Source organism: Garra rufa, chromosome 9, assembly GCF_049309525.1.
Source record: "Garra rufa chromosome 9, GarRuf1.0, whole genome shotgun sequence".
NCBI lineage: Eukaryota > Metazoa > Chordata > Actinopteri > Cypriniformes > Cyprinidae > Garra > Garra rufa.
The window spans coordinates 24,862,297-24,887,954 of NC_133369.1; the positions used below are offsets into that span (position 1 = coordinate 24,862,297).

At 37.6% G+C, this 25,658-nt stretch overlaps 2 protein-coding genes across 3 annotated transcripts in view; one reads left to right on the forward strand and one right to left on the reverse strand.

The window, feature by feature from the left end:
• The window catches only part of LOC141343196 (phosphatidylserine lipase ABHD16A-like), a 29,679-nt gene extending 16,406 nt beyond the window's left edge, over nt 1-13,273 (reverse strand). The window contains exons 1-7 of the mRNA XM_073847798.1: nt 12,898-13,273; nt 12,543-12,812; nt 9,138-9,173; nt 8,151-8,474; nt 6,014-6,268; nt 221-259; nt 10-119 (exon numbers count right to left, since the gene is read on the reverse strand). Coding sequence (XP_073703899.1) covers nt 10-119; nt 221-259; nt 6,014-6,268; nt 8,151-8,474; nt 9,138-9,173; nt 12,543-12,812; nt 12,898-13,273 — 1,410 coding nt within the window. The remainder of the gene's footprint in view (nt 1-9; nt 120-220; nt 260-6,013; nt 6,269-8,150; nt 8,475-9,137; nt 9,174-12,542; nt 12,813-12,897) is intronic.
• A 7,467-nt stretch (nt 13,274-20,740) lies between these two features.
• The window catches only part of LOC141342768 (nectin-2), a 112,859-nt gene continuing 107,941 nt past the window's right edge, over nt 20,741-25,658 (forward strand). For both annotated transcript variants that reach the window (XM_073847299.1, XM_073847297.1), the window contains exon 1: nt 20,741-21,147. In XM_073847299.1, the coding sequence (XP_073703400.1) occupies nt 21,099-21,147 (49 nt within the window). In that variant the 5' untranslated portion in view covers nt 20,741-21,098. The remainder of the gene's footprint in view (nt 21,148-25,658) is intronic.

Here is a 25,658-nt window from a genome sequence, read left to right on the forward strand (position 1 = left end):
ACGGGTGACGCAATAGCCCTGTCTCCATAGCAACACCCCAACAGCTACGGCAATCGGGGGGATCAGAAATAGGAGGAATGAGAAGGTGGAAACATAAGAGGATGCTGAAACATCTTCCGCTGGGGGGAGTGTGAGAAAGACAGAAAAAGAAACGCTAAGTTAGGTTACCCATCAGTGAGTGTGCAGAGGTGTGTGTGTATGTGTAGCGAGCGACACTCACCTGCAGGTGTCAGTGCAGGGCCTGGAGAAACGGTTGGATCTGCGACGAGAGAGTTGTGAGTAGTCAGGAATGGTTAAAAATGAATTTAGTAATTAAAAAATAACAAGTAATAAGTACGTAAATAACTAACTAAATAAATGTGACCCTGGATACCCCCCCCCCCCCCCCCCTGTCATTCAAGATGTTCATGTTTTTCTTTCTTTAGTCATAAGGAACTTCTGGTTTTTGAGGAAAACATTTCAGGACTTCTCTCCGCATAATGGACTTCTTTGGTGCCCCCAAGTTTGAACTTCCAAAATGCAGCTTCAAAGGGCTCTAACGATTACAGCCGAGGAAAAAAGGGTCTTATCTAGCAAAACGATTGGTTATTTTCTAAAGAAAAATTACAATTTATATACTTTTTAACCTCAAATGTTCGTCTTGTTTAGCTTGGCAAGATGAGCGTTTGAGGTTAAAAAGTTTCTAAGTTGTAAATGTTTTTAGAAAATAACCGATCGTTTCGCTAGATAAGACTCTTCTTCTTATGAGTCCACTATATGGAGAGAAATCCTGAAATGTTTTCCTCAAAAAACACCATTTCTTTACGACTGAAGAAAGAAAGACATGAACATCTTGGATGACAAGGGGGGGTGAGTACATTATCTGTACATTTTTGTTCTGAAAGTGAACTACTCCTTTCAAGGCGACTTTCTCAATATGTAGAGTTTTTTGCACCTTCAGATTCAAATTCAGATTCAAATAGTTGTATCTTTTTTTCCCTATTATAACAAACCACACATTAGATTCAAACGCATAGCGGAAGACGGAAGAAACAAATGATACAGCAGACATGGAGTATTTAAATATCCCTTAATGTGTGTATTGGAAAGATGAAGTGATATGGAGGATGAGGAAGTGAAATAAAACAAAATATGTCTTTGACTGGATCTTTTGCATATGGTGAGGTGACATCATTCATGCAAACAGTGAAAGGTGCCGTTCTTATCTACCCGTTCTTATCTATTTCTGGCCTTATCTGCATATATTTGATGACACAGCCGTCTTTGAAATACCCTCTAATCATGACTTAAACTCCAGGAAAAAAAATATAACTGTGTATCTGAACTGTGCTTAAAGGAGTTCTCCTAGAAATATATTTATTTGTCATTATTCCCTTTATTATTTGAATTATCTACTGAAAATATTGCCATCTGCTCTCTCTTTAATAAATTAATTGCAGAAGCAGAGGTGTCAGATTTGTGAATAAATTGTTTGAAATGGTTTTGTGAAGCAGTTTAGTCGATTGACTGTAAATATCTAACTCAAAAGAATGATTCATTCACCAGTCTGAGTTTGCTAATTCACTATAGAGGGTTTGCACTCTATGTCACAATTTGATTACCCAGATGTGCAGCCATATTGGCAATACTTCGATGTAAACAACAGCATGGGTTACTCAGTTAAAGGGGTCCTACTGTATTATGCTCTTTTACAAAGTCTTTATTTTGTTTTGGGGGTGCACTAAAACATGCTCTCATGCTTGGTGGTTCGAAAAACGCATTATTTTTCACATAATTTACATTATTACAATAGCTTTCTCCCCAGGCTGGCACAAATGGCTCAATTCGTTTCGGGTTTAATAAAGGTCCGCCTTCCAAAAAACAAAATGTGTTGTGATTGGTTAGCAGTCCCACTGCGTTGCAATTGGCGAACAGCTTAGACAGCGTTTCAGTCCTGCCATGGCCCTTCCCAAAGCAGCAAGTTCCCTGTACAACTCCACATGCTAGATTAAAGTGATTCTTACATATTAAATATGGATATTTTCTTACAAAAACACATCAGATCGCTAAAGGAGGCTTTTACTGATCCCTCTGGAGCCATGTGAGGCACTTTTAATTATGGATCGACTGGTTTTGGTCTGATGGTGAGAAACACTTGTCTGTGCCATTCTAAAGCTTGGGAGTGCCAGGATTATAATAATAATAATATAATGTAATATAATCATAACATAACTCCTATTGCTTTCGTCTGAAAGAAGGAAGTATATACACCTAGGATGCATGGAGGGTGATTAAATAATACGCTACAGTAGTGTTGGTCCTATCATCAGCCTGTGAGATTGCTGATACATGATATTATCATTATTGTGCTAATTTATTGAATTATTTACATGCCCAAAACTAGCTCCAGCATAAGGCTAGTGAAGCTATGAACACTGTATGATGAACACTGATATATGAACACGTGGTTCCGACACGGCATCCGATGACTGTCACTCAAGTCAATGCTTGTGTTTACATCAGCATTGTTTCGACCCTTTATACCGCACACGTCAACGGCGCGGCTCCAGCACGGCTACCGGAGAAGTTCGTGGACACTTTAGTTAATTCTCGCATTTATACAAGCCGCACTGTGGCTTGCTGAAGCATTCCAGAAGCGGCTGTCCATGCTACAACGCTAAAGTTAGGCGAATCCCCTAGTTCCGAAGTTGGAAACATCTGCATTGTGACATCATAGCATCCGGAAAACAAACGCTGTAGTCCAAAGGAGCCATTCGTTGTAGTTCTTAAAAAGGGCTTTTTTTTTTAACTAAATATCTCCCTTTGGAGTGGACTTTGAGATTTGTAACTTTGTAGAGGTTTTTTATGCCCAAACATGCACACCACACACTGGCTAAAATTCAAAAAGTGAAAAAGCAGAGTAGGACCCCTTTTAATGTACTACTGAATATGTTGTTCTGCTTATTTATGCTGTCCAAACCATGGAAAAAACATGTGGAAGCTGCTAAATCATATACAGAAGGACTTTGTAAGTAGGAAAGGGTTGCAATGTTTTGACAAACAAAAAGTTAAAGATATGTACCAGCAGTATTAATTAAGATATTAGCCTAATATTTCACCTTCCTGACTGGAAATGATAAGAACAAACACAAATGTTGTCAAGATTCTTGCCTTGGAAATTCTGGTATAATTTGTCCAACCACAAACCATGATCTCATCTCCTTGATTTGTTATAACTTTTGGCAGTCTATAGTTCTCCAAATATTTTTCCCGGTCCAACCGATTAGTACAGACCAAAACATGACAATAATTGACCATTTTCAGCAGCAATACCCAGCTAAATATGCAAATTTCAAAAGGTTTGGTGGCATTGTTCACATTCAGTGCCACCAATATGGCCGCTTGATTACGCATTGTGAAAACCCTCTATGGAGAGCTAGGGCAATTGTTAGAGTGGGCTTAAAATTTCAGTCTGTTCCTCAGACAAAGCTATCATTTGACTTCCGAAGAATTTATGGACCACCCTTAGGGGCCGTTCACACGGAATAGTTTTTTTCTTTCCACTTTTCCATAGTTTTTCTATGTAAACTTGCACTAGACATGTTAAATTATTAGTGTTGTGTCTCACGTATGACATGGCGGGTGTTCAAAAAATGCACCACTCAAGTTTAAAGTTCAGCTGTTAAAAACTGCACCTCTAGGCCTTTTTTCAGTACCCTGCGTCTCTTTTTTTTTTTTTTCCATTCCACTGCGGTGCTTTTCCATTGTTTTATATGTAAACATGCATTGGATGGATGTGTTTAAAAGTTGCACTCATGTGTCTCATATCTTTTCGCAGTCTCTCGCACATGATACAGCATTCTAAAAATGTTCTGAGCTGCCAGTACATTTGTGAAAATTAAAAAAAAAAAAAAACACATGAGGTAAATAATGAGTAAATAATGACAGAATTTTCATTTTTGTGTGACCTATCCCTTTAAAGCAACATCACAGAGGCAACAATCTTCTTTCAAAGGTCTATTTTCTGCACCCTGCTGCTCTAGACACTCAATAGCCATGTTTTAAATAATCCATTATGATGGAGTTGGGTTTCATGAAATTGATTGGTCAAGGAACTAGCACTTGATTGTGCTGCATTATGGTATGTGACCTTTCCGCTGACCTACATGATTCCACTAACTAATGTTCTCGTCATTGATTCATTAAATTCAATGAAACACAGACGGTCTAGCACACAGAACAAAAATAACTCATTGGAATAAATATTCACCTGCAATCTCTGCAATTTTCAAGTTTTTAAATTTAAGTGCTGACATCCTGACTTAAAGGTTTAGTTCACTCCTGAATTAAAATTTCTGATAATTTACTCACCCCCATATCATCCAAGATGTTCATTTCTTTCTTTTTTCATTTGAAAAGAAATGAAGGTTTTCGAGGAAAACATTCCAGGATTTTTCTCCATATAGTGGACTCCAATAGTAGGGATGCACCGATCCGAAAAAACAACGGCTGTGTGTAGTATATACGGCTCAACGTGCAATCACGCACCTGATGGCATTTACCGCTGATTACAGAACCGGCTTTACTGACAAAACGCGCAAGCATGATCGGCCGCTTCGGATCGGTGCATCCCTATCCAATAGGGATCAGCAGATTTAAGGTACAAATTGCAGTTTCATTGCTGTTCAAACGGCTCTACACAATACCAGCCGAGGAATCAGGGTCATATATAGTCAAACGATTGTTCATTTACTAAATAAAAGAAATGTATATACTTTTAAACCACTTTTTCAATAACATTTCCCCCGGTACAACACGTTACTGACAACATTTTTTTTTTTTTAATTTGCATTGTGCTCTTCTTTTGAGGTAAATTCTGGCTTATACCTCTCGTTTAAGTGCGTTTTGTGCGTCCTAGAACAAGAATTAGCCCAGATGAACTTGATGAATGTTCACGTCTGTTTACGGAGGTGATGTGGGTGTTTACCGTGTGTGTCTCATGTGGATATTTAAAATTTAAAAAGCGGAGCCCCTTGTGGGTGATTGCATTAGAGATTAGTTTAGGCAGGAAAAACTGGAGCTCACGTTGGTATTACAGTATACAGATTCTTTTATCACAAAATATTTGTTTTTGAGGTGACTTACTTTATTTAGACATTTGTAAGCTTTCTATACACATATATTTCTCATGTCTGTGAGACATGTAGGCTGAAGTAGACCGAGACTGCAGTGAGTGCACCGTGTTTATTTAATTTATTTTACAAAAGCACATTATTTTGTTGTACATAAAAGTAGACCTTTGCAGTTTCAAAATGTTCTTTTTTGTAGCCATCAAGAAAAAAACAAGACAGACCTCGACCCCAGAGGTTTTAACAGTGTTGCCGCAGGAAGTTTTTCATGTCTGCGAGTTGAATCGACCCCAGTAACGATAAGATGATATTTAGGCCCTGGAAGGTGTCTCTCACATTGCCCCACAGCAACATTAAAATAGTGTTGATTTGTGTACAATGTTTTATTTATTTAACATATTTAATATTGGGGTTATACAAGTTATTTGACATATTTTACCTTTTTTTGAAAAGTCACATTTGTTACTTTCCCCGGTATTTCGTTACTTTTATAATGATGTAACTTCTACCTACGTCACACATCACCTTTCCAACTTGACTAAGTAATGCATGAAGTTGAGCTAATGGAAGATGAGCATTTGTGGTTACAAAGTATTCAATTTTAATTTTTTTATAGAAATGGCAGATCATGTAGAGCCCTTTGAAGCGGCATTGAAACTGCAATTTGGACCTTCAACCCATTGGCCACCATTGAAGTCCACTATATGGAGAAAAATCCTGGAATGTTTTCCTCAAAAACCTTAATTTCCTTTTGACTGAACAAAGAAAGATGACATGGGGGTGATTTTAATGCTGGAGCGAATTAATCCTTTAAAGAATTTACAGCAAGAAATAAATAGCAGATGACAGCAAAAAAGTGCCAGACAGAGAGAGAGAAAGAGGAACAGCATACACATTTTTCCCACCTGTATTGGCCATTGTGACGGTGTAAATATATTGCACTGATTTTTCATTTTTCAGATACAGAGTGCAGGCATACTGTCCAGCCGTCTCAGGGGTCACAGGCAGCGCCACAGAGGTTGTGATCCGGCCCCAAACTGCAGATGACTGCAGAAAGCGACTGGGATCCTGAACATAGGACCACTGCACAGTTCTGACTTGAGATTGTTCGGAGTACCTACAACTCAGATCCAGAGCAGTGCGGGATGACTTGGTGTAGCCTGAGGGTAAACCAGACAAAAAGATGATGAGAGAGAAGAAATGAACGTGAAGGGTTAAAATGATATATATTCATTAAACAGCCAGGGGTAGTCGGTCAGCTGCGTATGACTGTGACTGATGTACAGTGTCTCCTCAAACTCAAAGCAGTATCAATCCTGAGCTAATTGAGCTCAGTGGTTACCACGGTAATGCCACAACCCACAGAGTTGTCAGCAGCAACGGGCAGGTGTAATTACACATAATGAGATCTGTAATGAGGCCTACTAAAAAACATAATGTTGGAGAGAGGGAGGTATATATAGAAAGAAGAGACAAAAGTAAAAGAATCTAGTGAGAAAAAAGAGAGCGGAGAGGACATAAGGGGGAAAAAGAGATTAAAGTGAGAACTGGGGGAGATCAGATTAAGAACGGGAGAGAAAGATGAAAGCCAAGACACTGACTGATTGAGTCTTGCATGCTGAACTACTGTGATTGATAGAACAGCCTGTGCAATTATAAAATGAATCCAAGAGCAATGGTGCAAGAACATGCATCATTAAGAGCCAGTGAACAAGTGAACTAACGTGCACTTTCTGATAACGGGTGTTTAATCATGGCCCGAAAAATAGGAAAACTTATTTGTAATGCTTTGAAAGGAAACATTGACAGAAGAATAAAGTATTTTCAATTTCAATCTAGTCAAGAAAACTGACCCGAATGGTTTAGTCACAAATTAGAACGATTCTGTATAAACTCACGGACTCAAATAACATCAAAACACAAATAACAATTAAAATTTAGTTTGGTTCATCACTCAAATAATCATTGACATCAGAAGACTATAGGAATGTAGAATTGTATGTACCATTTTTTTGATACTTTAATGTTTTTAGTTAGTTTTTCTTTTGGAAGCCAGTTATTGTACCTGAGTGACAGAAAGGAAGACAAAAAGGTTTGATGAAGGAAAATTTAGTTTCTAAATTATATTTAATGATTTAGCATAAATCATTTATTTGCATGCATCATTTTTAAAATCTTTTTAAACCCTCATAATCTTTAATCATAGCAAACCCCAACAATCCAACCAATTACCTGCTCTACATTCACTCAGATATCAGAATTAGAAAGAAAAAGAAAAAGAAAAAGACTGAACCCCGAGTGTGTAAAGAAATCAGTGAAAGATGGAGGAGGAAGTGTAATGGTTTGGGGGATGTTTTTTTGCTGCAGGAGTTGGGCTCTTATACAGCTACAGGATAGGGTGAATGCAAATGTTTATTAGAAACTCCTTCAGCAACTTGCGGTTCCTTCCCTGCAAGCACATCCTCATCTGCCGGCACCTTTCTTGCAAAACAATGCCCTCTGTCAAACTTCAAAACACGTAAAGCAGTTCCTTGAAGCTACTGTAAGAACACAGAAATAATGAAACCCCAGCCCAGATTGAAAATCTCTGGAAAATCTTTACCGACAAAGTTATGGCTAAGAAACCCACTGCAGTTACCAAACTATGGAAGAGAATAGAAGAAGAGTGGACCAAGTTCACACCAGAGCAATGTGAGAAACTAGTGATATCCTGTGGCCGCAGATGTGCTGAAGTCATTCAGAGTGAGTACTTACACTTCCAAATTAATTTATGATGGCTGTAATCCTCCAAAATTTGAGTTGTAACCTTCTTTCATGCTATAGTGGTTACAGCTCTCTAATAAACAATGTTTCTAATGTTTTGTTGAAATGCCTTGGATATTTTGTTATATCTCACACACTGGATTGCTGTTGTGTTGTTTTGAAATTATTTTAAAGATTCCTAAATTACATAAAATATCAGCCAGAAGACTGAGATAAATTGGTATTTACACACTAAGTCAAAAAGCTGTTGTGACTTAGAAGTACACAAAAAAATATTACCATGTAAAACACTCAGTCTGTTGGCTTGACTGAAAGCCTTGTCATCCAGGAAGACCTCGCACAAGTAGAGTCCTCCATCCTTGACGGCCGGGCTTAACTGGAAGGAGAAGTTTCCAGCAGCAGTCAGGGAGGCGGGGTCTATCCAATGTAGGTGGGGTTTGGTCTGGTTGATGTAGCTCCGCCTCCAGCGGTCAAACTGGAATATGAGTTCCATTCTTTTTGAATCAGCATGCTCCCAGTAGAGCAACACATAGTCACCAAGAACAGGAGGACATGTTAGAGTGACCAGCGATTGAGAGAGGGCTGCCAAAGACCTTGGGACTCCTGTAGAGGACACAGGGTAGGGAAGATTACAAAGAAAGGTAAAGTGACCTAGAAAAAGTGCGAAACAAAAAGCGAAGGCAAAGGAGCATAAAAAGAATTGAAGAAGCCAATCAAGTAAAAAATGGATTGTGATACAAGAACAATATTGTCAATTTGGATTGATCCCGTCCACATAGTAATCTACTGTGCTGCTAGTCATTTTAGCCTCTTTGTTCTTCACACAGTCAAGCGAATAGAACATTACGAGTCCCAGAGCAAAGTCATATGGGGAGATATCAGAAACGAGACAGGCATGAAAATGGGGATTATGTTATTAAGCTCAGAGAAAGCTCTTCAGAAACATTCTCCTCTCAGATTTAATAACCCTGATTAACTGTGTGCTGACACAACATTTGGGAAGAATAAACCATGTTTGTTTTAGGGCAAATATTACAAATTGAAAAGGATTATTGAATTGTTGTGTTATTAGTCAGTACCATTCAAGCATTCAAATAGCATGTTGAGGTTTAAAAAAAGCAGTATTCAGTGAGTCAAAAGAGCCTGATGGAGAATGTTTAGGTTTCATTATCTAGTGTAAGCAGCAGGGTAAAAAGGTATGTAAGGAACGTATGAAAGGTCCCATTTTATACACAGTAGTATTCCAGTAACAAAAAAGCCTATTACCATGTGTCACGTCTTTGAAAGAAAACACAGCTTTCACTGAAAGAGAAAAAGAAAGAGTGGGACACAGAGAGAAAGTTAGATGTTGTTCATAATAAGGCTGAGATATTCTCTATTTTTTATGAATGTAGTCTCAGATCTGTAGCATTGTTTGAATAAAATATGAATAAACAAATACACATTTAGACACAATAATACAATTTTAATTTAATTTTAAAAATTCAAGGTGGGTGTGCCAGAATTTTACCATAAAACTTACGGTAGCAACGTTTTAGGTTTTACGGTTTTAACTTACATTTTCATTTAAATACCGTTAATTCAGCAACTGATATAATGTTAATATACCAACCTATTTAAGTTCTGAAATCTGTTTTGTACCTTTGTAATACAGTGATAACCACCAAAAACAAGTAGTGATGATAAAGTCACATGATGAACCAAAGCCCATCACAAGCAGCTTTTAAATACTAACAAATATAGAAGGTGCACAGTGTCATTCACACAACACCATCATGGTAACACACATGAAACTGAAATAATGCAATAAACATTAATTTAACAACATTAGATGTAAGAATAAACTAAGAATAATCTGTTATTTCAACCAAAAAACATGCAAAGAATTCTGGGAATGTCAATTTACGGTTATTCACTGTAAATTGTACAGTCTTTTTCACTTTTGAAAACGGAAATGCAATGTCCAATACAGTTTTTCACCAAATATAGTACGTGAACTTACCGTTAACCATTTAACAGGTTTTTACTGTAGCATTTTTACAGTCTTTTACTGTTAAATTCACAGTCATTGTTTACAGTGCTGCTTATGTGAGCAACACCCAGAAGTGGTGTAGTCTTGAATTAGTCAGTGTTTTGGAATAAACTGGTTAAGTGAATGATTCAGTGACTCACTCATAAAGAATGTGGCTGCTTGTGAAACTGCAACTCTTTGAGTGGACACTCCTTTTAAATAAGTAATTACTTTGTGCCAGTCAAAAAATGATGTTCTATATCAGGCATAACATTACGACCACCTTCCTAATATTGTGTTGATCTATAATACTGTGTTTGCTGCCAAAACAGCCCTGACCCGTCGAGGAATGGACTCCACTAGACCCCTTTAGGTGTGCTGTGGTATCTGGCACCAAGATGTTAGCAGCAGATCCTTTAAGTCCTGTAAGCTTGAGGTGGGGCCTCCATGGATCAGACTTGTTTGTTCAGCACATCCCACTAATGCTCGATTGAATTGAGATCTGGGAAATTTGGAGTCCAAGTCAACACCTCAAACTCGTTGCGCTCCTCAAATTATTCCTAAACCATTTTGGTTTGTAGCAGGGTGCATTATCCTGATGAAAGAGGCCACAGCCACCAGGGAATACTGTTTTCGCGAAAGGCCGTACATGGTCTGCAACAATGCTTAGGTAGGTGGTAGGTGTCAAAGTAACATCCACATGGACGGCAGGATCCAAGGTCACCTGAGAGAACATTGCCCAAAGCACCACACTGCTTCTGCCGGCTTGCCTTCTTCCAATAGCGCATCCTGGTGCCATGTGTTCCCCAGGTAAGTGATGCACACACATCCAGCCATCCATGTGAAGTAAACGAAAACATGATTCCTCAGACCAGGCAGGGCAGCTTCTTCTATTGCTCCGTGGTCCAGTTCTGATGCTCACTAATGTGCCCACTGTTGGTGCTTTTGCTGGTGGACAGAGTTCAACATGGGCAGCCTGACTAGTCTGCAGTTAAGACGTCCCTATACACAACAAATTGCGATGCACTGTGTATTCTGACACCTTTCCATCAGAACCAGCATTAACTTCTTAAGCAATCTCAGCTACAGTAGCTCGTCTGTTGGATCGGACCACACGGGCCAGCCTTTGCTCCCCACATCCATCAATGACCCTTTCGTTGGTTCACCACTGTTCCTTTCTTGGACCACTTTTGATAGATAATGACTGCTGCAGACCGGGAACACCACACAAGAGCTGCAGTTTTGGAGATGCTCTGACCTAGTTGTCTAGCCATCGCAATTTGGCTCTTGTCAAACTCGCTCAAATCCTTACGCTTGCCCATTTTTCCTGTTTCTAACACATCAACTTTGAGGACAAAATGTTCACTTGAATCAGTCAAATGTCATTCACTGTATTGGAGATGGTAAATTAGTTAAAGGGTTAGCTCGCCCAAAAATGAAATTTCTGTCATCCTCATGTTGTTCCAAACCTGTAAGACCTTCGTTCATTTTCTGAACACAAATTAAGATATCTTTGATGAAATCTGAGAGCTTTCTGACCCTGCATAGACAGCAACACAACTGCCACGTTCAAGGCCTAGAAAGGTAGTAAGGACATCATTAAGAGCGTGTTCACACTTGTCATGTTTGGTTCGATTAAAACACACTCTGGTGCGATTGCTCTGTTAGTGCAGTTCATTTGAGTAAGTGTGAACGCTGCCATCCGAACCCTGGTGCGCACCAAACAAGTGGACAGAGACCGCTAAAAAGATAGTTCTTGGTATGCTTCCAAATGAACTCTGGTGTGGTTCGAATGAAATAAGAAAACAACAAGGACCAAATACTTTTTAAACGAACCAAAAGCAGAAAGTCATTCAACCTGACCAATCAGGTTGTGAATGTATCACTATGCCTTTAGTTTCAGTATCTTTAGATTTACAGTCAAAAATGCCAGTGTGAACACCAAGTGGACCAGGGCCAAATGTATCATTTTCCTTTTTGGTCTGGACCAAATGAATCAAACAAACTGAACTAAAAGTGTAAACACACCCTAAAATAGTCCATGTGACATCAGTGGTTCAACCATAATCTACGAGAAGTGCCAGTCTTGGATATGTGTGGTGCTGCTGACACAGAAGCCAGTGTTCTGATGTAGAACGTCCACCTCGAAGTTAATTGTCTGTATATTCTGGTTCAAATAAGTAAGGCTGGGCAAAAAAATTGCAAGTCATCCTTTCTGTCAAAATCGTCAGACATGTTCACATGTGTTTTATGTACAGTGTGCATCTTCATCTGCTTGTAAAGAAGGTGCAGCTCATCTGGATTCTATGTCAGAACATCGGCTCCTGCGTCAGCAGCACCACACAATTTTAATAATGTCCTTAGTACCTTCACGGGCCTTGAACGTGAATTGCATTGCTGTCTATGCAGGGTCAGTAAGCTCTCAGATTTCATAAAAAATATCTTAATTTGTGTTCGGAAGATAAACAAAAGTCATATGGTTTTGGATTGACTTGAGGGTGAGTAATTAATGACAGAATGTCAATATGTGAACTTTTTTAATGTTCTGTTTATTATAAGCACATGCTGCAGTTAAGCCTTTCAGATCAAATTTAGTAGATAACATTGACTAAGCAACTTATCTGACTGACGTGTTTTCAGAAAATATCTCCAGAACTTACCGTTCACTGTCACATTCACCCGGTGCTCCGAGACAGACGTGCCACTGTTACCATAGATACGGATTCTGCAGGTATAAACTCCATTGTCTTTACTGGTGATTCGAGGCAGCTTGCTGAGCAGACCGCCCGTGCCATGGGACATTTCAGTGTGTAGCTGATCACCCGAGGGAGACACCCACGTTCCCCAGGCAGCCACGGAGGAGGGCGACACCTGAGCTGCCAGTCTCAGAGTACTGTCCACTGTGACAGGGGGTGTGGGAGTGACAGTTACTGCAAAAGAGAAGGAGAGAATACCTAGAGATATCAAACACATTTAGACATGAAGAACATGTTGTGGTGCATTTGTGTGATCTACATTTAATCAGGGCGAGTAAAACAATCCTCTCCTGTAGCTTCTTGTTATTCTGTTCTACAACGCAGGAGTAGCGTCCTTGCAGAACTGCTGTGGCCCTGAAGATCAGTGAAGCATCTGTAGAGATCTCAAAAGTTCTGCCTGCAAACACTCCGCTGATGCGCCCATCCGTTTGGCCATTGATGCAGTTGGCTGATAACAAATATGACCAGCGATTCTCTCTCTGTGACATCATCTTCCAGGTGACCAGTACAGAAGATGTGGGTGGTGAATCAAAGCAGGACAGGGTGACAGACTGGTCCTCACGTACAATGACCACATCATCCCACAAGTCACCTATACAGACCAGAATCTTTAGGCACAAGTAGTCAAAATGCATTACGTTTAGATAAATGAAACATATCTTATTACCCAATAATGAAAAGTTGATGAAAATATACTCACTTACACTCTTAAAAATAAAGGTTCTTTATGGGCATCAATGGTTCTATGAAGAACCTTGAACATCATTGGAACTTTTCAAAGCCTTTGAAAAAGTAGTTTTTTAGATTTTTGAAATGTTCTTTAAAATGGTTCTTTTAAGAACTGTTCACTAAAAGGTTCTTTGGGGAACCAAAACGGTTCTTCTATGGCATCACTACAAAAACACCCATTGGGAACCTTCATTTTTAAGAGTGTACACACCAGACAAAATGTCCAGTTTTGGCGAAATTTAGCATTACATCACTTGCTCACCAATGGATCCTGCGCAGTGAATGGGTGCCATTAGAAAAAGAGTCCAAACAACTGATAAAATATTGCAATAATCCACAAGTAATTTAAGTAATCCACAAGCTGCGCATTTGTAATATACAAATTAATCAATAAGATGTTTTTAATTTTAAACCATTGCAATTCAAAAACTGTTTTAAACAAATACACTTTATTGCCAAAAGTTTTGGCACACCTCCTTCTAATGAACAGGTTTAACTACTTTAGTAATTTCCATAAGTACAAATCTTAATGTTTAACCATATAATGATATTCTAGGGATTTGTGTGCTTCTAATTTTATAGCAACAGTTTCGACGCAACCCTTTTCTATTCTAACATGACAATGCCTCTGTGTATTAAGCAAGGTTCAACTAGAAATGATTGATTCAGTCAGTGTGGAAGAACTTGACTGATCTGCATAAAGCCAAATAGTAATCCCAGCTCGATACCTCTGGTGTGACTTTAAATGCAGACCTTGAGCCAAAAACTCATTGCCAAACACTAATGACTTGTACATAAGGGTGCAGTCACTTTAGACACTTCCAAAACTGGTGCAACAGAGATGGAAATACAATTTTTAAATACATGAATTATGCTTCCATCTTTGTTGCCACAGTTTTGGAAGTGCCTTTTTCTCTTCTAAAGAAGGGGGTGTCCCAATACTTTTGTCCATATAGTGTTTTAGTGTTTGTCCATATAAGTCATTACTGTTTGGTGATGAGTTTTTGGCTCAAGGTCTGCATTTAAACTCACAAGAGATTTGTTCAACTGGGATTAGGACTTGGCTTTCTGCAGAACAGTCAAGTTCTTCCACACTGACTGAATTAATCGTTTCTCTATGAACCTTGTCTTATACACAAAGGGATTGTCATGTTAGAATTGAAAGGGTCCTGTCCAAACTGTTGCCATAAAATTAGAAGCACACAGTTTCCTAGAATATCATTACATGCTTAAACATTAAGATTTGTACTCACTGAAATGACTAAAGTAGTCAAACCTTTTCATTAGAAGGGGGTGTCCCAATACTTTTGGCAATATAGTGTATGTCAGTGGTTTTTGATGTGAGGGATGGACTTTATCACTGGAAGAAGCGTTATTATGGAACCGTATTTTATCTAGAAGTAATGGTTTAAAGTAAAAAATCCTTACCAATGTATTTGTTAATTACAAACATGCAGCTTTTTACTTTACAAGACATTAATTGATGGACTGGAATCACTGTGGATTACTTGTGGATTACTGTAATGTTTTTATCAGCTGTTTTGACTCTCATTCTGACGACACCCATTCACTCCAACTCATCTACATGAGTACATTTTCAGCAAAAAAAAAAAAAAAAGTTGAAAAAATAAAATATGGCCAAACCCAGTAACTGGGTTGTTTTGACCCAACAGTTAGGTTGAATGTTTAACTCAGCCTTCTGGGTAGTTTTATTTAACTTAACTATTGTAAAATTACTATATGGCAGGCTTAAAATGAACCCAGAATAGGTTGTAAATGAAAAAGTTAGACACATAATTACTAGAAGCATCAGCAATAATCAAAATGTGAACATAATAATAAGCTATTTTAAAATGTTTATTAAAAGGTTAATTTTCAAACTTTTTGGGTTCACTTTAAGCAAGAAATCTAGTATTTATAAGCAATGAGTTAAATAAAACTACCCAGAAGGCTGGGTTAAAAATTGAAAGTCAAAACAACCCAACCCAATATTTCACCCAGCCTTGGGTTGTTTTTAATTCAGCATTTTTTATAGTGTACTTAAGTGAAAATAAATAAATAAGAATAAAATAAATAAAATAAAGTAGTATTGTCTATTTTTAACATACATTTTTTTAAAAATCTCTCTCTCTCTAACTTTTTTCGGTAACACTTTACAATAAGGTTCATTAGTTAACATTAGTTAACCACATTAGTTAACATGAACTAATAATGAACTGCACTTCTACAGCATTTATTAATCGTTGTTAATGTTAATTTCAACATTTACTAATGCATTATTAAAATTTTGTTAACATTAGTTAATGCAGTGTGAACTAACATGAACAAACAATGAACAACTGTATTTCCGTTAACTAACGTTATTAAAGATTAGTAAATACAGTAACAAATGTATTGCTCATGGTTAGTTCATGTTACTTAATACATTAACTAATGTTTAACTAATGAACCTTATTGTAAAGTGTTACCTTTTTTTCTGTTTGCAGACCCTCTTTAACCCTCATGCAGCCCCCTGGGGGTCTCTAGATCACAGTTTGAGGACCCCTGTAGTTCAATGTAAGCTGTGGTTATCTATGTTAATCAGCTATTGAATATAAGCCCAGTGCAATTTAGTGTTTCAGTGGTTCATTTAGATAACACAGAATTCCCCTTAAGTGCTTCTAGTCCCTAATGTATGTTTGATTTTTCGGTATATTATAAAATTAGTTATACTTGGAAATTTAACTTTTCAAGTTTGAAGTTCAACTTTATTTTGGACAACCTAAAAAGACAACTTTTAGACAACCTTTAAAATGTTCAAAAATCATGTTTTTTTATGTTATCCCGTTTTTATTGTGTTTTATTGTTAGTTAACTGTATTTTTTTGTTATTTTTACTTAATCAAAATAACCCAACTGCAGTTTGATTGAGATTAATTGGAATTCACAATGAAAAAACATCATTATCATCCAGTCTGTCTGGAATGACATGAAGAAACAGAACAAACTGAGACAGACTAAATCCAGAAGAACTGTGGCAACGTCTCCAAGATGCTTCAAGAAAACTACCTGCAAAGCTACAGTACTGTTAAACGTTTTTGGCACTTGTGTAAAAATGCTTTGAAATGAGGATGCTGTCAAAAATAAATGTCATAAATACATTTTCTTTATCAATTAACATCTATTAACTAAATAAATCAACATTTGATGTGACCATCCTTTGCATTTAAAGCCGTTTTTGCCCTAGGTGCACTTGCTCATAATTGTTCAGGCAGCTTTGCAGGAAGGTTTCTTGAAGCATTTTGCAGACTTTGCCACAGTTCTCCTGGATTTAGTCTGTCTCAGTTTGTTCTGTTTCTTCATGTCATTTTGGAAATGTAAGCTGATATTTCCTAGAGACACAACAGCAAAAGGTAGAAAAAACTGACTTAAAACCATTTTTAGCTGTTGAAAATACTACTGTTCTAATAATTTTTGGCCAAAACTGTATATATAGATAGATATATAGATAGATTTTCATACCTTCTATGAGTGAAGCGATGATGAAACTTGAACCAGAACAAATCAGTATGAAAACAAGAAAATATTTTCCCATGATGCTGCTAGGAAGCAACATATTCTTAATAGTTATGTAGTTAAAGTGAAAGAGTATGTCTTCTTTTCTCACATTTGACCACAAGGACACATCAGGAAGAGGGCCCGACACTTCGAGCTAAAACCAACATGTGACAGAAGCTGATAAACACAACAAATGTCAACACATAGAAAAAAACGGAAGCATTATTACAAACATGGAGGATGATAAAACAGAACGCACACACTATATGCAGCTCTATAATCATAATAAGATGAGTCAATGCTTTTATCTGTAGTCATATAGTTCTGCTTCTAGCTTTAACACATTTAAGTACAAATTACACCAAATATGCTCATTTCTGAAGGTAAAGTTAGTCGTCCAATAAACTGCACAGAGCAGAATGTAAGACAAGAGTATGGGAATTGCTTGTGAAGAGCATAAGAAAAAGGATTTGGAGATGTAATCAGAAATGATCGTCAGCTTCTGGCTAAATGTCTTTACATCCCCGTAAATGTCTTTAATTAAAGCTAACAGACTTATCAGCACCTCCAAGTCCCATTACCAGCTCAGCGTCTAATCACCTCCGAGCTAAAGAATGAGAGAGGGTCTAAAGAAAAGAGATAAAAATGAAGAAAACTGAAATGGAGAAACGATGGACAGGGTAAATGAGCAGAAACTTCAGAAAGAGAGAGCAAACTAGGGCAAAGCGGCTAATGAGAGTCGCAGTACTGTACGTGTCATTGGCCCCGTGCAAACAATCAGACAGAGAGAATGAGTAAAGAAAGAGAGATGCTTCAGTTATGATTTAATGGGGTGGTGGAAGTGATAGATACTAATGTGATAGATACTAGTGAGGTATAATCAAAGCACTGCCTATATGGGCCATTCTACAGAATTGATCCAAGAGTTGAAAACTCTTGAAAATTTAATGTATGCCAGTTGTGTAATATCCAAGGTACACATTTCTAGTAATTGTGCAGTTAGTTCTCATATTGTATTTTCAGAATGTTTTGGAATATTTGTCCTCTCCCCAAATGTGTCACTACCAAAGCACAGTAATAATAATTGAATTAGAGAGGCTATATTGACCTATTAAGATTTTGCTTACATCTACATTGTAAAAATATATTCAGAGGTAGATCAATAACAATTACATTTTTAACAATTTTTCAAGTGTAGTTTATGAGATTTGTTGTATTTTGAATACAATTTTTCTCTGTAAAAGGCAAAACAGGTTGAAAGTTAAGGATTCATTAGTTTGAATGTACATTGAACCAAAAACTATCAAAACATCTTGGTTGATAATTCAATATACTTTATTTTTGAAAAAAACATCCCATATTTTGGTAGTGACTGCACATTTTCGGTAGTGACAATAATGCTTTGGTAGCGATCACATCACATTACAGAATTATAACCCACATACTAAAACACTACTAAAACATACTAAAATACATAAAAAATGGCATAACTGTAAAGTTTTGTTTATTTCCCCCAAATATGAGGATTATGTGTTCCCTTTTGTCACTACTGAAACAATGATGACATGTTTCAGTCGTGACTGTTTTGGTAGTGACAATTTTAATCGGATATCCCCCCAAAAAACAAAGATGTCACTACTGGAACTCCACCAAATGTTTTGGTCGTGACAGATACTTTTGAATCTAGCTCAAAGATGCTAATCAGTACATGGTTAGCTAGCACAGTTCTGAACAGTTGTATACATATACAAACTAAATGTTATGGAATGATACCCAAAAAAGTGTGCTTAACTGCAGAAAAACAAGTTCGGTAGTGACGTTCCTTAAAGTTACGCACAGTTTTTTTCAGAATTTTGAACACATTTACCTCAAAATTGTGGGGCCTATCTACTCACCACGTAGCTATGAGAAAGCGAGAGAGAGACAAAAAATATTTACTTATCATAGGGGTGTAGTTAAAATCAGTCTCAGACAACGGACTAAAACATACACTGTTTCGGTAGTGACAAAATGCGGGACACTTTTTTTAATATAATTTTTATAATTTACAAAGAAAATTTAAAGTACGATCAAATGGATACTTTTAAAAACAGCAATGGACAAACAAACAAACAAAAAAAAATATTCCAATATAATTTTCATAAATTGAAATTTAGGGGTTGGGGTCCCACCCTGTTGAAAAAACAGCTAAAACCAGCCTATAAATAATTTATAGTTAAATAATTTAAATTAAACATTTGAATGTAATGTAATTAAATGTTTACTTGTTTTAAACGGTTTTTTAAAATAATTGTAATTTTGCTGTCTGTTTAATAAAAAATGTATTTTTAATATTTGTTTTTATAAAACAAATCAATAAATCTTTACGAATTTTCAGATTTTGTTATAATTTCTTATCCAGTTCAAGCTTTTTTGTAATAATAAAGAACTCTTTATGGTTCAAAAAAGAACCATTTGGCTTAGATTTAAAGAACCATTTGGGATTCTTTTATTGGACCCATTCAAATGGTTCAATATAGAACCGTTTTGGGGTTCCATATGAAGCAGTTTATAGAACCTTTTCTGGTTCTAAATAGAACCATTTGTTTTAAGAGTGTAGGCTGGTTGGCTGGTCTTGGCTGGTTTAAGCTGGAAGTAGCTGGTTTTAGCTGGTGGTTTACCAGCCTGACCAGCTAAGACAAAAGTGGCCAAAACCTCTCTAAAACCAGTCTGTTGACCAGCGAAAACCAGGCTGGTTGACCAGTTAAAACCAGCCAACCAGCCTAGGCTGGTTTTAGGTGTTTTTTTTTTTCACCAGGACAATTGAAATTACTCAATAAATGATGATTTTATATTAAGCTTACTGATGTTTTAAATATTAATGTGGGTTTCAATAGATAATAGAAGGATCTTAGTAAAAATCTAAGATTTAAATACTTAAATGATTTTTAAATGTGTTTTTTTGGTTGTGGGACAGCAGTTTGCACCAATTCTGTAGAATAGCCCATATAGGACAGACCTATTTCAGCATTTGTAATGATCTCAGTCAAACATACAGTTTCGTTCTCTATCTGAGGAAAAACAACCTGCTTTTATAGCATAACTTCTGCAAAAAATCAGCATAACTTCAGGACAAAAGCTTTTCGGAGACGCAGAAAAGTTCGCGCCTAAATGATCTCCAGCTGGCTGTGGTGTTTTGTGTATATGTGTTACCAGCAGGGGGAGCGATAGCTACTTGCTTCATCCACCACAACTGGACAACTTGAAACTAAACTTACCCAAAATATATTTCTGGCATTTATACTTCCTTCGCATTACTGGAAACTCCACGAACCTCGTGCTGAATGAATCTGCATTCAACTGGAAGCGAAACTAAAAATACAAAGAGGGAAAAACACAAATCCAGTAGGAAACTCAGGAGTTTCGTTTCATTAGGTTTAAACGTAGGCTACTGAAACGGGAAGCCCGAAAACCATTTTAGCCTGTATTATATGTTTTTATTTTTTTTCAGAATTGAAAATATAATATTTTTGAACAGGCTAGAAATACTACATTGCAAGTTTCTGAGTCAAATTACGCACTACAGATGGAGTTTCATCATTATGTGAGTGATACAGCTGAAATTATATTATGACAAGTTTGTCTGGAATGTATTAGGTTATCTTTTAGCTGCCTTAAACTTTAAAAAGTAGCGTTACAACGGTCGAAACCTCCTGTCTTGAAGTTGGAAAGTACCAAAGCATTCTCTGAATTTTAGGTGGCTTTAAATCTAGCGTGACGTCACCATGACATCACAGGATTGTGTCCAATGAGCGGAAGGATCAGATGTGGATCTGATAGTTTCAACAGAGTAAGATCCCAGGGCGACAGGTTTGAGACTGCACCGTCTGCGAAACCTCGAACTCACTTACCGGATATTTATTCACTTGTAGGACGTTTCTCACCTGGCCGCCGGACGCCGCGCCACAGTTTCGAAGGACTTGAGCTGTTAATACGATTTAAAAAGGAAGTTGAAAGTAGGTTGTAAATCGCTGAATACAGCGACACACTTTAAGATTAAGTTCCTGTGCTTGGCTATTAAAGGAAAAAGGAGGAATCACACAGCAGTTTGTATCTCCATCTGACTCCCTCGGCTTATTTTAGGCGACTCTGAGCTGAGTTCAACAAGCGGAAAACAGACTAATTATTCAAGGTGGACTGTCCACCCTTTCCTCCGATGAACATGTCGGGACTGTTCAGCGCACTCATTCTCCTAATTATTCAAGGTAAGAAAATAATCATGTGATGTTTAAATAACAAAACGAGCCACAGATTGCAAATTGTAAATTATTTTAAAATAGGCTACACTGTTAATTCACTCTTTCACTTTCATCTGAATAAATATAGTCAATCAAAGCGCTTGCGCAACTCGATATGTCATGATAGAAATATCCTTCAGGGTATCTTAATTGTGTAAACGCTTCTCCCTCTGTTGTCTGACTACGTTCATGATGACTATATTCACATTAAAATAATTGTATTAACTAGCCCAGTGTTTGATAGAAAATGGGACATAACTTTGCCTGTTAGGTCGTTCATCTTGTTTCTAGTCTCTAGAGATTGTATGAGTTTCGATAAGCGCCATGTTTCTCTAGGTGTGGCCTTGGGAAGTGCTTTTTTCCTCTTACGTGTTGACAGGTGTGTTTGTTTGCGAAACTACGGACATTATCCAGTCGTCCTTCAATGCTCTCGCTTCCTCATTTCCACATTTCTCTCAGTTCCTCACGTCCTCCGCGTCTTTTCTCCCCTCACATCATATCCCATTATTTCCAGTTGAAGGGACATAAATGAATGTAAATCAATCCGTCTTTCACGCAACAAAAGCAACAGGGTGTTTCTTACTATTTATTTATTTTTTTGTTGTTGTTATGTGGTTTTCTTTTAAAGGTTAAAAATACTCTTTCAGAACTGCATTTTGTTTAATTTTAATAAGTTTATTAATCTGACAGACAGTCGATCATTAATCTACCGGCACATCACAGAGCTGCTCAAATCATAGGCTGACGTCATTGCCTATTGTTTCGTCATATTTCACTGCACGCCTAGTACTGTAGCTCCTTTTGATCGTGGATTCATTGTCTTTGCAGTTTAATTATTCAGTGGTCGTGTCACGGTTCGCAGGTGCACAACACCTGACAGCGAGAGCCAGGCTTGTGTGAGTGTCATGAAAAACTCAGCTTGAGTGTCTAACCGAGCGAACACTGCAAAAGAAATTTTAATGGAAAAAGAATGTCAGTGCCACAATAGAACTTGGTTAGCTGTTAGTTGCTATAACCGCTAAAATATATATATATTTTTAGAAGTTAGTTTTATATTGTGTTGTTTTATTATATATAATATATAAATAAAGTATAAATACAATAAAATAAAATATTATATGTTAAGTACAAGGCAATGTGTACTTTCGTGGTGTGTATCAGCCTCTCTCTCTGCCTCCCTCCCTCCCTGTATGTGATTCTGGACCTCAAAACCAGTCATAAGGGTCAATTCTGAATTGAAATATCTGAAAGCTGAATACATTGGCTTTCCATTGGTGTATCGTTTGTTAGGATAGGACAATATTTGGCTGAGATCTATGTGAAAGTCTGGAATCTGAGGGTGCAAAATAATCCAAAAGGAAGTTCTTAGGAATGCATATTACTAATCAAAAATATGATATATTTTGATATATTTGCGGTAGGAAATGTACAAAATATTTTCATGAAACATGATCTTTACTTAATATCCTAATGATTTTTCTGTAATTTTAACCCCTACAGTGTATTTTTGGCCATTGCTACTTAAGACTATTTAATTTGTTTGGTGGTCCAGGGTCAGATATGGCATTATGCATTAGGAGTATATGCTGTGTCGAAGGTTTCTGACATTATAGGATGCAGTTTGAATGCAGTTCTTTGTGGTAACTAAGAAACAATTCACTCCTTTAACTTATTCATGGTCTGGACCTCTTCTGCCGAGGCCCATTTCACAGTACATCGACTGCACTTCAGGAGAAAAACTAGAATAACGAAACAAAGGATTTGTTTTATTTATGAACAGCGCAGCGGAAGAAGGGGTCATGATTGCCTCGCTTAAGCAAACAGTATAAACAGCCCTTGTGTTTCTTTTCCCCCCCTTGCCTTCGCATCCGTTTAGTTCAGTGTCCTGGGAGCTTTTGCTTTTATACTCCGCAGTTGTGAAATATTTTAAGGGTCAAAGCATTGTTTTGAAATCTCGACTCAGTGGCCCCTGCAGACTCATTTTCATTGCATGCCTATTAAATACAATCAGACCAGCTTCAAGCACACTAATATAAAGCTTTGTTTTAAGAACCTCCTTGTTGCTTTTAAAATTAAGAGCTGTATTGTAAGAGATTGCACCAGTTCTAGTTCCAGACTGAAATGTAGGCTACTGGGAGTAGAGACCTGCACAATAGAAGCTACTGATTGTGTTCTAATACCCTCCTAGTGAACACGGGTCAAAAAATGCTTGAACCCGTTGCCATGCCGACGCTGTGTTTTCATTGAAAGCCGGTGTTAGGGAGGCCTACTGTAGCGGCGTCTGGCTGAATGCATCAAGTGGTGTGTGTGTGTGTGTGTGTGTGTGTGTGTGTTTAGGAGGAGGGAGTTTGAAAATGTTAGGCTGCTACGATGACGGAGGCGGAGGCCAAGCTGACCTTATTCTAAACTGTGTGAGCACAGCAGTTACAGACGCACACTAACAAGCGCACGCAGCGATTGCGACAGTGCTGGCTCAAGTGGGCTAAACAGTGAAGAAGTGTTGAGTAAATGGGTGAGACGGTCTCCATTGTCTTCAGGTTCTACATAGCATGCAAACAAAAGTCGCACTGAAACTGAAGCTTTTCAGCCTTCATTCCTCCACCTTCTCTGGTTTCCTTCCATCCCTTCCTCTCTTTCTGCGTCCCTTGCCGTCCTTATCCGCTTGCTTTTGTTTGAGAGATGATTGTCATTGGTGTATTCAAATCTCCCCCCTCACCCCTCCTCATTCTGACCTCAAGGCCACGCTGTTTATTAGCGTCTGAGCCGGTGAAAGAGCGTGGGAGGAGGTGTAGCAGCAGACAGAACTGGTAGACTGTGGAAAGAACATTGATTTAAAAATGTTTCATTGCTGTGAAAACTCTTATGCAAGTTTCAGTCAGTGCTTTCTGTAAAATGAAGGAGTATAGGAGAACCATTTATTTCTTAGTGTGAAAAACATTACAATTTTCTAAAAAAATAACCTTTTTCCAATTGAGAATTTTTTTTGTGCAATTGAAAGGTTCCGTGGATGTTCTTCACGGAACCGTAGATTCCTAGTAGTCTTTTGCAGTCTAGCTATCCTTTAATGTAAAGTTGTTAATCAAAAAAGTGCAGAAAAATTATGATACTGCCTCTCAAAAGAAAGAGTCTACTTTGAGCCACCTTAATGAAAATTATATTTTTTAAATCTTCTGCCTGTTGTATCTATACAGGAAGACCAATTACAACAGACTTGGCCAGCTGACCAATCAGAGCAGAGTAGCTTTATAGAAGGGAGGGGTTTACAGAACTTAAGCTCAGAACTGCTTCGAACGAATCGTTTCAAAACTATTGCAAAATGATTCTAATATTAAATGTATATTCTTAGAAAATTACAATAATTTCTAACCTTTTGTAGAGGACTCAAACAATATTAGGAACTTTATAATACCATATGACATGCTCTTTAAGGGTGTATATGAGGAAGTTTTCCCCTCAGTCCCTGTTTACACTAGTCCTTTTTTCGTTTTAAAACTGTGTTTTTGAGTTTTAAAAATGATCTCTAAAAATACATGTCACAAAACCATTCATAATGAGCATGATGTTATTGTTTACGCGATTGTCAAGGATATGCACAAAGAATGTGGTCAACCATGCCATCGTTTTCCTACCTGATCTCACGATAAAAAAACGAACCTGTGGGAACGTTTTCGCAAGACCCATAAGTACATATCACTGCAGTTTCCATCAAAAATTAGATGACTCATGATGAAAGAGCTAAGAGCATACTTATGATTGCGTTTTACCTCACATTCGCTTTTGTTCATACTATCGCGTAGGTTTAGGTGTAGTGCAGATGGTATGTTATTTTAAAAGAGTCACGGAGCATTATAGATATAGCACCACTCAACAGACATTTCAAGTCAGAACTACGGTGACAAACAAAACATAAAACGTACCATATATGTTCATCTGTTCCGGGGAAAAAACGGAATACACTTGTAGCAAAAACGTTACAAAACGTACACGGCACTAGGTATTTTGAGTCTTGGGAAAACTTCCCACAGGTGTGTTTTCGTCATGAGACCAGGTTGTCGTTTTCAGAAGCCTCCATTTTGGTCCATTTACACTGAAACTCAACCCCCAGAGTTTTCCAGCTAAAACAGGGTCTGCTGTTTGAAAACACCAGAGTAATGTAAAAAGGCAAAACTGTAGCAAAAGGTTATGTGTTTTAAAACGAAACCGCACTTGTGTAAACGTAGCCTCAGTATGGTTGTCCAGAGACTTTTGGGAACCGTGTGTGTGAGTAAAAGGGAGCAGACAGTGATTGTGGATCTCTCATTCTGGTTTCTTGTAAAGATAAGGTTGGATGAGTGTTGGGGGATTTGTGGATGGGGGAGCCGAAGCTTTTAACACTTGTCGCAAGTCTGTGTTTGACATGCAGCTCTGGGAATGCAGTCTGCTGCAATCAATGACCGACCTTGTAATTAACATCAACCTGCACTAATACAGCCACTAGT